The sequence below is a fragment of the Littorina saxatilis genome, linkage group LG5 (genome assembly GCF_037325665.1).
Source record: "Littorina saxatilis isolate snail1 linkage group LG5, US_GU_Lsax_2.0, whole genome shotgun sequence".
NCBI classification, from domain to species: Eukaryota; Metazoa; Mollusca; class Gastropoda; order Littorinimorpha; family Littorinidae; genus Littorina; species Littorina saxatilis.
The window spans coordinates 31,031,678-31,051,267 of NC_090249.1; the positions used below are offsets into that span (position 1 = coordinate 31,031,678).

Genomic DNA, 19,590 nt, shown 5'->3' on the forward strand with positions numbered 1-19,590 from the left:
CACTGATTCTTTTGCTCGTAGTAGGCCTTTTTCAGTGTGTCAAGCGCTTCTCTACTGTACTTGCGCTTGCCGAATGAGTGAGGGCGAGACTTCACCACTAGAATAAGGCTCTCCAGCGTCTCATCAGACAGACATGATCTCTGGTCAGTCCTGTGCTTTTTCACCCAATTTTTCCATTGAAAAAACCCAATGCCAAACATGTGAATTGATAACATTTTTTTTATTTATGAAAATCGTAGTCTTGACACGGATAGCGGAATGACGTATTTTTTGCAGAAAATCGTAATAAATTACGCCAAAATCGTAAAGGTAAACAGGTCTGCTAATGCCTGCCAGGGGTTCAAACTCCTTGCTACGCAGGAGTTTGAGAACCAGGAAGACATCCCACTTGGGAAATGAAACCCGAGGTTTAGACACCGCTGCATTGCTAATACCCGAAAGGACATTAGCGATGAGGGAGGAACTGATCAAGTGTTCAGGTCTGCGACCAGTAGCAGCCGCAATCGTGGAAATGATGGCAGATTTGTATCCAAGAAGAGTCTTAGAAGAAAGACTCTTCTTTTGATACACTTCCACCAGGAAGTTGGCCAAGTCCTGTGTTGAGGGATAAAGCGGCTTTATCCCCTTGGACAAGGCGAAGGAGGCCCAAGCTCTCCAGCGTAAGTCGTAGAGCTGATTAGTTGATCGCCTCTTAGCGTTCAAGGAAAACTCTACTGAACTCTTGTGCAATCCTAGTGCAAGCAGTTTGGAGCGCACAAGAGCCATGCGGTCAAGCACAGACTCTCTGGACGTGGATGAGGGAGGCCTGATCGAGGCTGGAGCAGACTTCCCCCGTCCAGATTCAGAGGTAGAGGGTCTACGTGGGTGAGACCGCGAAGATCTGGAAACCACGGAGCTGTTGGCCAGTAAGGCGCGACCAAAATCAGTCTTGGCCGTTCCTGCAGATACTTTGCCAGTACCCTCGGAATCAGAGATGTCGGGGGATAGGCGTAAGCATCGAGGAGCCTCCACGAGAGAGTGAATGCGTCCACGTGGAACGCATTCGTGTCTCGAAAGGGGCTGACGTACCTGGGAAGCCGAGCGCTGAATCGAGTTGCGAACAGATCGATCAGAGGACGGTCCCACCTTGCCCACAGACGCTGTAGAACGTTGTGAGCGATGGTCCATTCTGTGGGGAGAACCTGATCGCCCCGACTGAGAATGTCGGCCAGGGCGTTCAGTTTCCCCGGAACGAATTGGACTGACATCCGGACCTGATTGGTCTGGCACCAGAGCAGAATCTCCTCCGCTAACAGGGAGAGGGACCGAGAATTGGTGCCCCCCTGGTGGCGAAGGTAAGCTAGGCATGTGGTGTTGTCCCCGTGGACCAACACATCCTGATCCCGAATCAGGAGGCGAAACTCCAGCAGAGCCCGACGAACCGCCTCCAACTCTAGAAAGTTGATGTGTAGGAGGGACTCCTCCTGGGTCCAGACCCCCTGGGCCTCGTGCAGGTCCAGGTGGGCCCCCCAACCCCGCGTAGAAGCGTCGGTGTACAGGAAGAGAGACGGCCGTCTCGGTTGGATAGGCACCGCAGAGTTGAGCCAGATCGGGTCCAGCCATTGGACTACAGCCTCGTGAAACCAAGGCCCGATCTGGACCAACTCGGTGTAATCGAGAGGCCTGGAAGTCCGATCTGCTACTGCCCGTTGCAGGGGACGTTTGTGTAGCCTTGCAAGGGGCAGCAGCAGAGCGACAGACTCCATGGAACCCAACAGTTCCGCCAGCCGTCTGTGAGGAACAGCGCGGCAAGCCTGAATGGAGAGGATCTTTCGCCTCAGGGAGAGGATCCTGTCCGGGGAGGGAGACACAGTGTAAAGCACTGTGTCGAACGCCATCCCCAAGTAGCAAAACTGCTGGGCTGGCACGAGGTCTGACTTGTGCCACTGTATCTGGAACCCCAAGGCATGGGTCCGGTTCAGGACCTGCCGGGTGTGTTGGAGGCATTGATCGCGAGACTGGGCCAGGGTGAGCCAATCGTCCAGATATTGACGCAGACGCACACCCTGAGCTCTGACCAACGCCGCCAGCTCCTTGACCACCTTTGTAAAAATCAGCGGGGCCAAGGACAGGCCGAATGGGAGGGCCCGAAACTCGAACACTGTGCCCTCCCAAACAAACCGGAGCAGATGTCGGTACCCCGGGGCCACCAGGATGTGGAAGTAAGCATCCTGGAGGTCCACAGACGTGGCCCAATCGTTTGGCCGGATGGCCAACCGGACCGACGAAGGGGTTTCCATCTTGAACTTGCACCTGCGAAGGTACAAGTTCAAGGTGGAGAGGTCCAACACCGGCCTGAACCTGCCGTCCTTTTTGGGGACGGTGAACAGGCGGGAGTAGAACCCCGGAGAAGGCTGAGAAAGGGGGTAGACAGCCTTCTTCTCGACCAACGAGTTCACCTCGTCTTGAAGAGCCTGCCATCTGGCAGGGTCTCGAGGAGGGGGGAACGTCAATGGTAGAGCGGACAATGGAGGTTGTGACGACAGCGGTAGAGAAAACCCCGACCCCACCACCCTCAAGATAAACTGGTTGGAGACCAGTCTGCCCCACATGTCGCGGGCCCGAAAAAGGGAACCGACGGACGAAAGAGGGGCAACTTGAGGGGGCGTCAACGTAGGACCGGGACTCACTGAAAATTCTGCTGGCGGGCAGGCGCAGGCTTGCGCCCACCCCCCTGGTGGTGCTGCTTACCCTTACCTGTCTGAGCACCCTTCCTCTTGCGCTTGGGAGCACGAGAAGCCGGGGCCGCAGGGGGGAACGCGACAGGCGCCTGAGAGGAGGAAGAAGGAGGCAGTGAAACTGGCTTCTTCTTCTTCTTCTTCTGAGGCTGGGAGCTGGAGGTGACTGTAGCACTTCTCTTACTCCCCGCCGACGTCGCCGAAGCAGCGAGGCCAACCATCAGAGAATCAGTGTTCCTCTGGCGTGTGGACTCCACCACAGAACGGACAGTGCCCGGATGAAAGAGGGAAGAAGGCTGAGGAAACGTGTTCCTCAGACTCTTCCTCATATCCGGAGGCACTAAAGAAGTAGCCAGAAAATGATCACGGAACAGGGCCAACAAGTGGACCCGTGTTCCAATGGCCAATTCTGCCGCAGTCGTCACGCACGATCGCACGGCATGCAAAGCCCGATCCACTCGAACCGTGTCAAGGACCCGAGTGGAATCGGACTCTGCCCGATCGGGAGGGTCCAACAGTGTGGACAGCGTGCTCATCCATGTCAAGGCCTGTGATTGGGCCTCGACAATGGAAGAAACGGTGGCCTCAAGATTGTGGAACGAAGCAGAGCTCAGTTCCACCTTCTTGACCGAAGGCACCTCCCCAACGAACACATCACCGTCAGCCCCACCCTGAACACTCGAAGTCTGGAAAGGGAGAGTTCGAGAGTCAAAGGGAAAAGGGAGGGACGAAACAGATTGGACACGAGGAAACAGTGGAGGTGCGCCTCCCGAAGGAAAGCACGGCACTGAATCCGCGTCCTCCCGAGGAACATAGGTCGCGTTTGCACGTGAATCTGTACTCCTCAGGCGATGTGCTGCCGCTTCCACCGTGGCACTAAGACTAGGGTGGAACGCGAATTGCCGGCGGCCGGATCGTTCATAAAACGAGCCGCCGGCAGACGCGGCGTGTGCCTCCCGCGCCCGGGCCGAAGCGGACTCCAAGGACGAGAGGGCGTCGGAGGGAAGGACGTCCTGAAACTGTTCAAACGTCCTTCTAGCTGTGCGAGGGAGAGCCTCCTGCCTCTCGTCCTCAGACTCCGGGTCCACGTCCTGTGTGTCAACCGAAGGGTTGGGAACACTAGACGACAGACGCTTAAGAGAGGCATCCGTGGCGTCAAGACGCCGCGTGATGTCTGTCATGTACTGTTGGAAAGTACGAAGCATAGCTTCGGAAGTTCCATCAGAAACCGGCAAGGGTAGAGGATCAGTGTTAACCTCAGGGCGACCCTGATCCTCCTCCCCATCGTCCTCCGACTCACTCTCCTCTTCACTTCCCGACAACTCCTCAACAGCAGGAGTGTAGGAAGCTTGAGGGGGAGGAGCCGAAAGTGATGAAGTAGGCTGTGAAGAAACGCCCACTGAAGCAAGAGGCCGCGAAGACCCCTGCCCCAAAGACGAAACGTCTCCAGCAGCCGAAGGGAGAGAAAAACAAAAACCCTGCGACTGTTGGGTCAGCCCAGCCAACGAACCCCCGCCATTTATAGACTGAACAGGAACCCATCGGGTCTGATCAGAAAAGAAATGGTCCGGTCCGGTCGGGGGTGCCGATCCGGTCCGGTCGGGTGGTCTGGTGTTCCGGTCCGGTCCGGTGGTCCGGTCCGGTCCCGTACCATCCGGAGGTCCCGTTCGGCACAGAACCATCCGTACCCACAAAAGTGTTCGGGTGGTTCGGTCCGGACGTGGAAACACCGTACCATCCGGACCCGTAGGTCCGGTGGTCCGGTGTGTTCCGGTTCGGTGCCAGACCACCCGGACCAACAGAGGTGGTCGGGTGGTCCGGTCCCGACCGGACCACTGGTCCGGTACCGTACCATCCGGACCCGTAGGTCCGGTGGTCCGGTGTGTTCCGGTTCGGTGCCAGACCACCCGGACCAACAGAGGTGGTCGGGTGGTCCGGTCCCGACCGGACCACTGGTCCCGTACCGTACCATCCGGACCCGTAGGTCCGGGGGTCCGGCAAGGGCCAGAGGTACTGTCCCGCACCGGACCCTAAGGTCCGGTACGGTCCCGTACCATGGGTCCCGTCCGGACCAAACCCGGAGGTCAAGTCCAGTCGGGACCCGTGGGTCCGGTTCGATCCCGACCCGTAAGCCTGGAACGTTCCGGACCCTTGGTCCGGACCATCCATCACCCGAACACCAGACGCTAAGGAATGGCGTGGGGTCAAGACGGTCCGGTCGGAGGTGTCGGTCTGAGCAACAGAAACAATGTTCCCGTCGCCCTGACCATTCGACAGAAGTACCACGTTCTGTCGAACACCTCCACGTCCAGTAACTAGTAGGCCGGAGCGTTTCAAAGAGGGACAGCCACCAGTCACACGGACGTCAGAGGGAACCGTAGTAGCAGTGGTCGTAGGCACGAAGCCTGAAACCCCTGCCCCCACAGGACCGCCCTGAACGGGGTCACTTCGCATCCCAACCCCAGCGGGGAGGGAATTCAGAGACCCCGTCATCTCCTCCGATCTCCCCCCCCAGGAGGCCGAAACTACTGTCGAAACAGCAGTAGACGACCCAGCGAGGGAGTTCAGAGGAGGACCCGTGTCCCTCCTGGCTTCCACAGCGGTGGAAACCGAGGAGGGCACAGGAGAGGCACCGGAAAAGAAAGAAGTCGAAACCTGAGTCTCTCCCGTAGCCCCTAGATCAGATTCACCAACCCCCAAAGAGGGTTGGGAATCGACCCGCCCCCGGATTCGAGCCAGGGAGGAGAAGGAAACCTTCCCCCCAGGCTTGAAACCGGGAGGAGCTGAAGCCTGAGACTGAGGGCCGGACAACGGCGTCGAAGGGGGGGAAGCCTGTTCCACTGAAGGAGAAGGAGAAAGAAGCTTTTTCTTTCCCCTCGACCTTCCCCGAACCTTCGACGGCGCAGCCCCGCCCGAAGTCCCAGGCTCAAGCCCAGCCTGTTTGAGCAAGCTCGCATTGAGCTTGCTCAAACAGGCTTTCTCCGCCCTCCCTCGCCGCAAACGCAAAGCGTTTGGGGAGGGAGAGTCGGAGCGCCGAAAGGTCCCCCTCTCCGTGCGCAAAACATGACGCTGGGCGCCCGGAGAAGGGTTGCCCCCGGCAGACTCTGGTTCCGTAGAACCAGAGCCCAAAACAGGACGAGACATCCTACCTCGCCCTGTACGTACCCTTAAAAAATCGAGAATTAACAAAATTCAAAGAAAATTAGGTCAATACTCAAGTGAATGAGGCGAAACGAGAAGCAGACGACCGGTCACCACGAAGTAGGACGGTAGGCACGCCGAGTCCGCCACACAACAACGGAGGCACAAGTTGAAAGAAACACAACGTAGCCTCAAGCCAGAAGTGGAATAACACACAAAAATCCAACAGGTGGTAGTCCACACAGAAAAGAAGACTCTAGAATCCAAAATAATCCGGGAGCGTAGCAGAAACACAGCCTACTGACACGCGCGAAAAAAGAAAGAGGACGCGCCACCTACATCCTGTAAGGGGGAAGCACTCGGACAGTGCTTGGGATCCACGGTGGCGCATGGTTATGGGAGATAATTGTACCCACGCAGCGTTTTGTCCAATTTTTTCGGCCTATAATAGATAATGTGCAAGAATAGTACTGTCGAGGTAAGTGTTATATTGACAGTGAGTGTATGCGTGTGTGAGTGTGTGTGTGTGAGTGAGAGAGAATGAGTGTGTGTGTGAGTGTGTGTGTGTGTGTGTACAAAGATTTCTTCTTCTGCAGCATTTTACAGCAACAGTACATGTATATAAAAATGAAAGTCGACTGACCTTGAGAGCCAATAAACTCTTGTTAATCTCAGCACCCTCCATGCGTGTCTGTCTGTCGGAACTGGATGTGTCCACTCCTCTCTCATTTCCTGCACACACACAAGGTCACCAGATCAAACCCTTCACATACCACAAATACACACTGCAACCAGTCCAGCACAGCTGAAAAAACAGATGATTTAAGTTAACGACAAACATCTATGATCAATACCTGACTTTGCAAACAGACGTTATAGCCCAAATGCTCCTATTCCACAGTTTCCAGAAATAAGTAACCAAATGTTACTGGTACTGAGATATTGAGGATACATTTAATTTTATTTCTTATTGATCTGTACTGGTACACACCCCCCCATAACAGCATATTATTTTGTTTCCCACGAAAAAAAGTCCATTTAAAAATTGCATCATAAATACATCCAAAACATCTCCCAGTAAAAAGCTATTGCAATTTGCTGTCTGCAACCCTTTTGCAAATGTCTGCACACAGCACATTGGATATCAGTTTTTAAAGACAACCTGATATGAACTCACCTGCTAAATCAATCAATGAAAACTTCCCATGTAGCCTGCCTTTCGTCCTGCAACAAATGAGGTTTTCATCAGTAGGAGAATAAGATAGTTCATTTGTGAATGTTTGCAATATACATGAAAGTCAGCTTGCCATAAGGAAAGAAAAATGTTCTTTAGTCACAAAATGACAAAGCAAACATGCATCAAACCGTAATTTGAACAGAATGGTTGACTTTAATTTCTGCTCAGTTCTTCTCTCTAACCTGCTTTACAGCTACCTGTTACACAGACTGTTCTGGTTGTAAATGCTATGATTTGTTTGGATCCATTCAGTTTTTTAAAAGAACCAACGACTCACAATGTATTTGTCAGGGTCTTTGTTTTTACTAAATCCAAGCAAGAGAAAATGGTGCACATTATTCATTCCAAGCTTTTCTCCAAACAGTTACCAGCAGTTTGTCATGCACTGGAAAACAAACCTTGAAAAGGGGTCCGGACGTGCTCACTATATAGAAAACCCTCTCCGTTCTTACCGTAGTATAAGTTGAAAGACTGCATGTGACCTTGAGGAATGCTGGTTGGCTGATGTCTGGCCTGATGTTCTGTAACAGGAAACATAATACATGGTTTGTGTTCAAATTACACTGTTCAACACAGCAACCAAATGTACCACTTGCTGAACATTAAAACAATCGCCTCCAGGTTTCTGAGGTAGTTCGAGGCGGGAGTAACAACTGCAACCACTCCAATTCACAAACCACTGTCAAAAAAGCTTATGCTCATTAATACCATAGATTGCATACTCTCACGATCCAAAAAGATGTGTCAAAGTGTACTGTCTGCTCGCCTTAGAACCAAGTCAAGACTTGCCACAAACACTGCTTATTTGTCCCCCTCCTTTCTCATATCTTTTTTTGTGCCATTTTGATTTACATGACGCCGGTCCCATACTGGACGAGAGTACGTAATGCCACGTCATACCCAAAACATGACCTTAATGTACCTGTAGACCTTGGACCCCTGTTTTGCACTTGGAGTATTCCCAAACAAACTTGGTGTATTTTCAGAAAAATGAGCGTACTCTACACATCATTTGAACATCCATGATTCAAAAATGTTTCACAAGCGTGCGTCACACCGATAGTTAAGTCTACCAATACATTTAAAACAAATGCTTCTTTCAATGTTTACTGACAAAAACGGTAATCATGTGTCAACATACTAGATCGGCTTCGGGATGCACTTGTGAAGAAAAGTAGTCGAGGCATTTTTCACGTCGTATTATTTTTCCATTGACCGTACTGATCATATTCTAGACATTAAAGCGTACAAAATACAGTGAAATCTATGGATTCCCAGGTCTGTACCTGGCGTTAAAGTCATGCTGAATGAGTAACATTCTTCCTGGACCAACAACCTTGACCAACGAAGGACCTTGACCCACCTGACATTGTTGCCGTGCTGGATGAGCTGCAGGACGTCGTCCACAGTGTTGACCGGCTCCTCCCTCAGCCCCACCACCTGAACCTGCTGCTTGTGGTCCTCCAGCACTCGCAGGCGCACCTTGTTGTTCAGCAAGTCAAACACCTGTAGAGACACACAAGCAGGTGGAATCAGACCCCAACACAAAGGAGACAAACTGTCATTAAATGCAGCACATTCTTTGAGCAAGTCACAGAGAATTATGTAAGATGCCAACTTTAAGGACAAGCCTCTTAGTTCACGTACGTTCTTTCCAATATTCAACAGTTGAAGTTAATCAAAGGAACAAAAGCTGACCACTCTCCTCTGAGCCTTTTACCTTTTGATTGCAGGCATGCTTTACCCTCACTGAGACAATTCTTAAAAACCAAGAAACAGTCAAGTAAGTTACCCACTACTGCACTGCTCAGTAGAAGCCAAAATCATCAATACAAGTTTGGATGGAAGATTTGCAAAGAAGATGGTGCTGAGATCAAAAACAGACTGAGATAGACCAAAAGAAGGATACTGAAGACATTTTTTATTATTAAAAGCGGATTACAAACCTTGCCGCTGTAAATTTCGAAGAAGCTCGCTCCCACAGAAAGATCAAACTTCTTGTACTTGGAATTCAGCAATCTAAACACATCTTTGGCTGCAAGTACAACAGTACACAATGATTAGTCAGTTGACACACAGTGACAATAGCGAAAGTGAACAGTACACAACTAAAACAGAAATGCAGACTACACTACGAATCAGATAACAATCGCATACCAACTTCCTACAAGAAGTTGAAGAAGCAATGATAAATTTTGATCATTTTTAAAAGGGCATATTTTTTTTTTACAACACAATACCCCCCCCCCCCCCCCCCCCCCAATCGTTTTTCAAAGTAATTATTCTTAACAAACTGCTGCAGATACATAACTCCCCCCCCCCCCCCCCCCCAAGTCATTTTCATACAAAAGCATACAAAATATTTTTTTAATTGGATAATTTAACGCAATGTAGCTGTGGAAAAGGGGGCAACTTCATGCAGTAACTTAATCATGGGTGCATGTGAGGTTCCAAAGCTCTGCCTGAACTTCCCTGCACTCTTGCTTCAGACCTGTTCTTTCTTCCGGCACAATGCTGCTTGAACACCTATCCTAAAGCCAGTATTCTGGCTTCAGCCACATGCACCCCTGCCAAAAACATAACACTAACAGAAACCTTTCTTACCTGCTAAACAGTAAATGCCCTTGGCACAGTCTTGCTGACCTTTGGTGCTAAAGTCACCACCCATTGTCTGCACACAAAAACAACAATAATCAAGAAAAACACTTTTATTTTCAATGTATGTTATTTTCAAAGCTACACCATTTTCTCCAGTCATAGCTGATGTACTGCTGACATTGACAGTGTCCCTTTGATGATCATTGCTGTCAGCATTCTTTCCCTAATACTACCAGCACTGTGTCATGCAAGAATACAAAATTAAAATGGCTCAACAAAGCAAAGTAGCAAAGACAGACATTTGGTGGGTTTTTTTTAAAACAGAAACACACAACAAAAACAACTTTGAGTAGAATTATCTATGTGCTACAATAGCACAAAATTGTCTTGGAAATATACCTCATCTTCCCACAATAATGTAGCAGATCAAATCCACAAATGTATTCATACTCTACTCACATGTGTTTTCCCACTGCCTGTCTGCCCATAAGCAAAGCAGGTTGCCATCCCCCCATCAAAAATGCTCTCCACCAGTGGTTTGGCTGTATACCTGCACAATTTGGAACACAACACAGTTAAACTAAAACGTTCTGTTGTCTTATCAATAAAATCATTAAAAAGCATGATCAACACTCAAATTACATTTCTGTCTGTTTTAAAATCATGTCCCTTCCACAAGAGGACACCTACCCGTCAAGCACACCTTCAGTTGCGCTCTGGTCTGTTAACACTTTCGCGACGGGAGGTGACTAAATTAGTAACAGCGCTGACACGCCCACAGACGGGAAGTGACTATTTGAGTAACAGACATACAAGGTACACGACTCGTGATTGCTTCCCGGTTTTTGAAGCTTGCAATAAATTCAATTGAGTTGTTTCCCTTGATACACGTGACTTGCTCTTTCGCCATGTGCAAATTAGAGAAGATTTGAGTGGTTTTTTCGAACAAAAAAAATGAATCGAAGGCGAGCCTTGTCACGGGAGGAGATTCTCCGGATGTTGGATCTTGAGGATCCTGTAGATCATGATTCCGACGTGTTGTTTTCGCCTCAAGAAAGCGATAATAGCAGTGATATTGAGGAAGAAACAGTCCTGTTGTTGCTAGTATGAGCCGGCAAACTACACGTGGTAGGGTGGTACTGCATGGATCTTGGAACCGTGTAGTTGCAAGGGGGGCGTGGCAGCACTGATAACAATGGATGGCTGGAGCCTCCTAATCCTTTTGGAAATGTTCATAGGTGTACAGTTGGGACTTTGTTGTGAAAATGTGACTTATATTCAATATGGATTACCTAGACATCATTTGGTGAGTGTCACAGTTTTGTTTCATTTGAGTCAGGATGCTGTGAGTGAATGCCGGATTTGCTTGTTTTTTTCTTTGTACTGTCTCCTTATTTCTGTGTAGAATTTTAACAATATTTCAGCTAATTCATAGGTTTTACACCTTGTTTGGTTATAAAATTATTTATAATACTTTCTGTTAAAAAATAACTTTTAAAAAAGCAGTGGAAAAGAAAACACACACAAAAAAAACGTTAAAAAACACAAATTATCCCCCTTTCACCCCCCCTTTGCTAAAACAAATCGCGTGACAAACTTATAAATAGCACGACTGAACTGGGCATCCATTTTTTAATTAGTACACAAAATTTGGTGGTGATTGGACTTAATTCAAGCTTGCAAGACAGATTTCTTTACAGTCACTGTTTTTTGGGAAGTTTCTTGGTGGCAAGCTTGGGCAGGAAGGACGTTAACGCCGTGGCAATGCTCGTCACAATAGTGTTAACCTGACAAGAATATATCTATCATGACAGAAGATCTGTAGGGTGGGGAAACTTTAGGCTGATCAAACATGTCCCCTATTATCAGAGGTACCACTTCACTGACATCCACATTTCATAGCAGATTCAAGCCCAACACAGCACATAAAGAAAGTACAATGCTTAGTGGCATTACTCATCAAATCCTCTTTAGTCTTGCCTACCTGTAGACCATTTCGTTTGTGCTGTTTTCGTCAAAGGAATAGTCGAATCTGAAGTTCTGGTTCTCCAGGTATTTGGTGAGATCCACCTTTAGCTTTGGTTCATGAACTATCACATTCTCCTTGTTTGGCACTGTCAGAACATCAGGCTCTTCCCTCGTTGTTTCTGAATAAATGAAAGAAAAACAAACAAAAAGTTACACTTACAATCAACTGACAATGCAAACATGTAGATCAAAGCTTGGTTTGAATAATTTAACAAGGAAAAAAAAGGTTCAAAAATTCAATGGCGAAAAGAGAAATGAAGCACAAAAAACAAGCCATTCATCTTGGAATTTTCTTTTTTTTCTGCTTGTCAGATGTGTGAAGAGTAATTACTAGCTCTGAAAACAGAATTCAAACAAAAAATCTGGAAAAGTAAGCAGATCATATACCACAACTTATTGTTTACGTGACACATGAACACATATATTATTATTAAACAAGATCTTGCATTATAAAACAGTCTTTGTACCAACATGAACAAATCTACATTTCAAAGATTTCTAATCAACAACAAAAAACAAAACAAAAACCTCCTTACCTTTTTTGTTCATTGGACGCTTGCGAACACAGACGCTTATTTGATGATTTTCAATAGGATCTGATGATGTGATGGGTCGATATTCTAAATGGCTGCGGAATTCCCTGAAACAAATCCATTCTTTTCTCCACGGTGCACTCACGTCAAAGGCCATAATATGAATACACTCCAAATCAAAACAAGAGACAAAGATCCAACAACAAGGGGAAAACCAGTATTCAGATAATGAGACAAGTATGAGTGAGACTTTCTCTCAACCACACAGAGAACACTAACAAACTTTTTATTCTGAGCAAAGTATCCACTCTTACAAAATATTCATCTGCTACCAATGATATAAAAGATGTAACTCATCATTGGAGAAAAACAAACTCAATAATAACAAGCATTAGAATAAAACTCTATCTTGATGAAATTCAAAATAAAAACAGAAATTACACCACCAACAATAACATCCAGGGGGAACACTCTATGCTTAGTATACAAGAAATAACAATCAAAAACAAACAACTCTTTACCCGATCATGGCTTTGAACTCCCAGTTGGGGTCGGAGGTATCGTACTCTGATTCAAACTGTTCTCGTATGGCTATTTGATTTGCTCGTCGCTCTTCACGCTTCTGTTTGATCTTCTCTATCTCCTTCACTACGTTGGACTTTCGTCGTCCTCCTGCTCCTGACAACACAATCAAGCATTCAGTTTTGTCAACAAAAGGTTTGAGACATTGTGCAATTTATTTTCAATCTAAATTGATCTCTGTGATCTTGGGTTCAAGCGCATCATCCCTCCCCCCAAAGTAAATAAACACTGTCAAATTCTGTACCACGCACAAACACAAGCAACAAGTTATAAACACATCAGATATGTGAATCTAATGAACTTCTGAATCTAATAATTTCCACCAACTTCATTTCTGTATAAATATATATAGTGTGACTTGTGAACTGTAGGCATGCAAATGGGGTTGAAAAAAATACCACAGCATAAGTTATTAATGTACACCATATTCTTTCACTATATCATGCATCTTTAAGCATCCTTCTCCTTTCAAATATTTGGAAAAAGTTGTACTTCTAAACAGTACAACTTCTTATCTTAACATGAACACTCCAACTTACCAACAGGATCAACAGGAATACCACCAGGCTTTTTGGCATCTTGCTGTGATGGAGGATCAACGTTGTTACCATTACGTTCTTTGGGCTGTTGAGGTTGTCGCACATAACTTGGCCGAGCTCGTCCTGCAGACACTAACCAAAAGCGACATCATTAGCATGCAGCAATATTAATAACAAGTTATTGAATCTCAATTCTCATCAAAGGTTATATTTAATTCAATTAACGTACATGGTTTTTCAACAACAGAACCTTTGATCAATAATAAAGGTTTGCAGAGGGAACAATTAAATTCTTTATTGATAAATAGTTCAACCCCCTTTGTAAGACTCCCTCCTTTTTAAGACCTAGCTTTTTGTTTTTCTGTTCATAACCCCTGTAAATTAACCACCAGTTTAACACTCCCTATGTTTTCAGGGCTGCCACCCAAAACAGGCAAAAACCTGAAAGGCCAGGGTCCAGGGGCCGCTGGTTCGGTGCTAGGGGGCAAGCTGAGGCTTTTTTGTAACTTGTGGAGGCAAAGAACAGAGTCTCCTGGTACCAAATTGTATGTTAATAAACTATCAAATAAAATTTAAAAAAAAAATAAAATAAACTGGATTTTCCGGTTTTTACAGTTTTCAAAAACCGGATTTCCTGCTACAACCGGAAAGGTGTCAGCCCTGTGTTTCAGACCTGATTTTGTCGGAGTTTTTGAGGTCTTAAAAGGGGTCCACTGTACACCCTACAACAAAACTAAAATACCTTCCATCAAACAAAGCCAACAGGTCAATCAACAACAGTAACAAAACACCAAATTAGAAAGAACAGCTTTCTATTGCATAGCCATGAACAAGACTGTAAATTAAATAGTAAGCAGCCCCCCCCCCCCCCCCCCAATTTCTTCTCACTCCCCTTTCAAGCTGTGCATTCTTTTCATTCCTGTTCCCTTACTCATGCACACAAAAACACAGCAAGCAGACCACATGTTTCGTTTGTTTATCCCCTCTGCTTCCAGTGCTGACACACACACACCAGCAGATCAATAAATCGCTCAACTTACTGGGGATCCAGGTAAAGGCTCCGCTCTGACAATCAATATCTTCCTCCACATCCAGACTAGCATCAGCTTCTTCATTCAGCATATTATTCTTACTCTCCGTCTCTTCAAACTGCTGTAAATATCTTCTATCTTCTTTGTTTGGAATACTTTTACTTTTAGTCTTTGACTTTCCCTCCCAATGGAGTTTTTCAAAACTTTTGCCACCTAGTGCATCATCACTGGAAAAGAATACGACATTTTCAACATTCTCAAACTGAGGAGTTCCTCTATCTTTATCAGGATCGACGCTGTCTGTTTTCTCTTCAAGTATCTCCCAAGTTCTGTTCAATTTATCACCGTCATCTATTTCATGAACACTGTGATTACGTTTCCTTAGTGGGGCACTACTACCGTGCTTCTTTTTCCTTTGCTGGACAGTTCCTACACCTTTATCAACACTGCTTGAGATTTCATTTTGTTCAGTATCATTCTCATCAACACTGCTCGAATGCAGAAACAGTCCATTTCCTTCGTCAGCAGAACTGCCCGACCGCCTGACAGGAACAGTGTCACCTTCCTCACTCTGATCAATATGTCTCATACTTTCCTCCCCATGTTTTTTCTCTCCATCTCCGCTGGTCTTAACGTAGGCGCTGGAATTGCCGCTTCCCATTACGTCTACTTTCTCTCACCTTGTTTGCACAAGCAATGAAAACACACAAGCCTACACTTTGGTATTCAAAACCACAGAACAAACTGCCATAGCTACCACCAAAACAGTCCAAACGAACTCATCCCCAGAAAATGTTGCAGAGTGTCTCAACTGCACACAGTCTGCCCCTACAATGACATGTGATCCAAACTATCCAACCCAAGGCTTTCCACCATACCACCACCTTGAGTGGAAAGGGATCAATTTTGCAGCTGCTAACCCGATGAACTGGAAAGGGCTGTGTGTGTGTGTGTGTGTGTGTGTATGCCAGTACGTATGTTCATCCGATCAGAACAAAAACACCTTCAATCAATAATACATGACCTCAATGCACAGCACACAAAGATAGTTTTGTTGGCTGGTTGCCACGAGTTACAAAACACAAATTACATTTCTAAATTAGGCATACACACAAAGAAAAAACTGATCTGGTGAATCCCCACTTCTCACCCTTGTTGGAAACTTTGCCATTGTTCTGCCGTTCGTCTCCACCAGAACTCTTGTTACTCTGCCAACCAGAAAACAAAACAAGTTATACTAGGCCTTGGTAGAACAAAACAACAGAAGCACTATAATATAAAACCTTAAAAGAAAAAACACACACGCAAAAAAATAATGCTGACTTTTAAGTAAATAGCAAACCATGCAAATATCATTCCTCTTGCTAAAAATAGCTCACCATGCAATTTTCAGTGTGTGTGTGTGTGTGTGTGTGTGTGTGTGTGTGTGTGTGTGTGTGTGTGTGTGTGTGTGTGTGTGTGTGTGTGTGTGTATGTGTTTGAGTGTGAGACAGATAAACACTATACAATTACAAAGACTTAAGCCACAATGTATGGATCACTGCTTCTGATTCCAATCAATAACAGCAGCTTGGCAGGGTGCCATTTCCTCTTCTAACTATTTTTGTGCCTGCAATTACAAGGAGGGGATAATAAAAGCCCACTGTAGCAAGGTCAGTGCAGTATACCTCACTGGGACAGGCTTTTTTAAACCCCACCAATGATCTATGAAAGACTTTAATTCCAGACCTGTCGCAGTGAGAGGTCATGTCTGCATTGGTCCATGCACGCCTGTGAACCGTAAACTATTACCTAGCTAGTACAACATCTGTAAGTTTTCCACTTCCAGTACTTACACTCAGAGACACCATGATTCATGTAAGCTTAGACAATCTTTACCTTGGCTTATGGTGAAAGGTATGAGATGTTGCCAGAGAGAGTAAAAAGTGGTTTGATTAATGTGGGTTAAAATGTTGGATATACATGCACAGTATAGTATACATGATCATAGATCTGTTCTGTACTTGAATGAAGAATCACTGTTTTTTTCTCAAAATACACATAACCTCCCCTATCCTTTTTTACTCTCCAAAACTGGTTGTACATAACTCTCTGAAAACCCAAAAGCTATCAATCATGAACTAATGCTATAGTTTACATTGCCAAACATGTGCTTGTTTTGAAAACTAACTTTGGAATTTTAACATACTTCTGTCATCCTCTTTTTGATCATGCTTCAAAGGCAGAAAAAAACCTACTTTTTTTCAATACTTAAGAGTGTATCACCGGTGATGGCGCTAGTATTTTTTCAAACCGGTACGCAAACTTTTATGATGTAAACAGTCCAGAAAAAAACGGTAGGCTGGTCATTGGAACCAGTTAGAGTCCAACTCAGAGTACTGGTTTTATTGTTCTACCGGGAAAAAAAACCCGGTAGTTCTAAAAACCAACCGGTAGGTCAAACCGGCAGCCAATTTTGTTCCGGTAATTTCTCGTATCAACCGGTAAAATACCGGTAATTACTGGTTAATGCCAATGCTGTATCACATTTCCATTGAAGAAAATGACCAAATGATTTTTATTGGAACAATTCTAGCATGAAGTGAGAAACACAACAAAATACACTACTTAAATTTGCATAAAAGGTATGCAATGGGCAAAAGATTTTTTGATGTAGAGTAAATTGAATTAAACGCAACAGCGTGCCATACAATTCAATGCAAAACAAAGCCATCAAATCATAACAAAAAAAATTGGACAGCCATTCTTTTTTTCAAGCAGCATGTTTAAAACATTCCTGCTAAGTTAAAAATAGGAAAATGCACTAAAATTCGAAAGCAACTGACAACTACAACAGTAACTTCACCATTCAAAACAGATAAAATATAACATCAAATGCACTACAGACCAGCAGCGAATGTGTACTGGAAGTACTTCTGCATTCTGTTAGTGTTACTCTCTGTGAAATGGATTACAATTCACATTTGAGACGGGCAGCAACATTATCAAGTAGGTCTATATCCCAATAATACAGATTCCCATGAGCTACTTTAATAGTAATTCTAGTATGCAAAGTATTTCTTGCCTTTGCAAAACATACACTACCTGAACATTAGAGATACATACAAGTACATAAACATTAGAAATACTTGTACACATGTAGTCATATCTATTTGTCGAGACTAGAGACAGATAGAGTCATAGATTTGTGCACCCTCATTCATAAAACTGAAATTAATTAGTAATTACCCATCCAGGTTGCTGGTAAAATATGAAGTCTGTACTCACATTTAGCTTATTTAACAAGTCACTGCAGGAAACATGTGAAATTAACATCCCCTCTGATGGCTGGTGTGGCCATGGTATTAAATCCATGTCTCAACAGTTAGCATGAATTTGAATGACATTACTCTAGGCTCGACTTTCATATATATATGCTTAGGTAATAGGTATCATATCAACAGGGATGAAATGCATACCATTAGTGGGGTTGTAACCCATACATTTCTTATTGTTAATGGAGAATAAGAAGATGAGTATGCCAATAACATTGTAAGTGATAGTTTCAGGACCTTTTTATAGTGAATTTCATCATGTAGAAAACCAAGAACTTACTGTGCTGAAAAGCTACAGAGAGGATTTTTGTTAATTATAATGTAACACAAGAGAAATTCAATGTGATACCTTCAGTTCTTTAAAAGCCATAGAATAAATGAAAAGGTGATCTAATCCTGTAACTGTGTAAGTTGACTGAACCCGATCACATGTAATGAATTAAGTGCGGATCTTCACCACTTATTTTCAGTCCAAAAACTCCTACTAATATCTTGCTATACAAGTACAATGGTGAGAAATGCATGAAAGGTCGATAACATCTGGTGTACACTCTTCCATTTAGCTTCACAAAACAGCTGTTATCTGTATTTAAAGCAAGAACCAGAGACAAAAATACAGATCATTAATATTTACTCAGACCATCTACACTCACAGAAAACAGGTGTTATCCATATGAAAGCAAAAGCCAGAACCAGAAATGCAAATCATCAATATCCAGTCAGATCATACCCATAAAGAAAGATGTCATACAGCATACCCACAGAGAACAGATCCAATTAGTCCTCTACAGTACACAGAGGAAGGTTAGTGTAATATTAGTTCAGAATTCATCAAAGTTCATTAACCCGTGAACTGATTTTGCTTGAGCCGCCCTCAGTTGGCGTGACAACAGTTCTACCCAAATCAAAGCGGGCCTGCAGCCAAAACAAACACCACAAAACTATGAAACTCAGTGTCTCAAGCACAGTACATTTATTCGAACCATGGCAAGTGACATATTTTAAAATAACCATTTGTAGTTCATGTGCATGAAAAACAAAGCACCGAAAAGCCTCAAAGTGACCACAAACAAGCAATCAACGTTAGTGGCCATTTGTGAAATGTACTAATAAACCCTGGTTAATTGGTGTGCAACAAAAAAACCACACATCCCTAATGGAACATAAAAAAGATCAAAACGCTGTTCATGCATGGTAAAGTGACAGAAAAATTGTTAAAACTGGTTCAAACGTTCCCATCAAGATCAGTGACACTAATGACCAGCACTATTAGCCCCCCCCCCCCCCCCAAAAAGGTGTGGTTACGGTAACATAGCCAAAAAAAATAGGGTAGGAAGGTAGGCAATCATTTTTTTTTTAACTTTTATTTCTAATGTGTACAAATTAAACCTACTTGACAGGGAGATAAGTGTGCGACTCGGGCGCTTTCGCTTTCATTGCGTTTTCTGCACTGGTTTTCTTGGTTTTTTTGACAAATATAATAAAAAGTTATAGGGTCGGCCCCTAAAAATAGGGTAGGTCGGGTTACCGTAACCACACCTATTTTTTTTTTTTAGGCCTTTGTCATACAAGCATGAGCACTTTAGTTTCAGTTACTTTGTGCACAAACACAATCTAGCAGGTAGTTAGGTTAGCTCTTCAAATCCAGCAGCACAACTCAGAAGCAAAAAATCGGCCACACTCATTCTTTATTTTAATAATTTCTTGTGGTCAGTATGAAGCATTCAGATTGACTAGAGGCTACAACAAACACAGGAACATGCTTTCCTGGTTGGGCCGTGACAAACGAGAGAAAGAAACAACAAACATGCAATCTAGACACAATTCTTGACAGCAGTAATGAATACATACATAGTGACAACAGTCACGG

The 19,590-nt window shown here is 44.9% G+C and overlaps 1 protein-coding gene across 8 annotated transcripts in view; it reads right to left on the reverse strand.

Annotated features, from left to right (window-relative positions):
- Positions 1-19,590, reverse strand: part of LOC138966853 (kinesin-like protein KIF2A) — a 44,341-nt gene that overhangs the window by 17,084 nt on the left and 7,667 nt on the right. For 2 of the 8 annotated variants that reach the window (XM_070339213.1, XM_070339217.1), the window contains 13 exons: positions 17,294-17,344; positions 15,557-15,614; positions 13,376-13,507; positions 12,776-12,932; positions 12,258-12,361; positions 11,678-11,840; positions 10,153-10,243; positions 9,700-9,766; positions 9,042-9,130; positions 8,459-8,601; positions 7,548-7,616; positions 7,036-7,082; positions 6,502-6,590 (listed from right to left, as the gene is read on the reverse strand). In XM_070339213.1, coding sequence (XP_070195314.1) covers positions 6,502-6,590; positions 7,036-7,082; positions 7,548-7,616; positions 8,459-8,601; positions 9,042-9,130; positions 9,700-9,766; positions 10,153-10,243; positions 11,678-11,840; positions 12,258-12,361; positions 12,776-12,932; positions 13,376-13,507; positions 15,557-15,614; positions 17,294-17,344 — 1,260 coding nt within the window. Of the gene's footprint in view, positions 1-6,501; positions 6,591-7,035; positions 7,083-7,547; positions 7,617-8,458; positions 8,602-9,041; positions 9,131-9,699; positions 9,767-10,152; positions 10,244-11,677; positions 11,841-12,257; positions 12,362-12,775; positions 12,933-13,375; positions 13,508-14,415; positions 15,471-15,556; positions 15,615-17,293; positions 17,345-19,590 lie in introns of those variants that run through there. The other 6 variants (XM_070339215.1, XM_070339218.1, XM_070339216.1 and 3 more) reach the window with 4 other exon arrangements.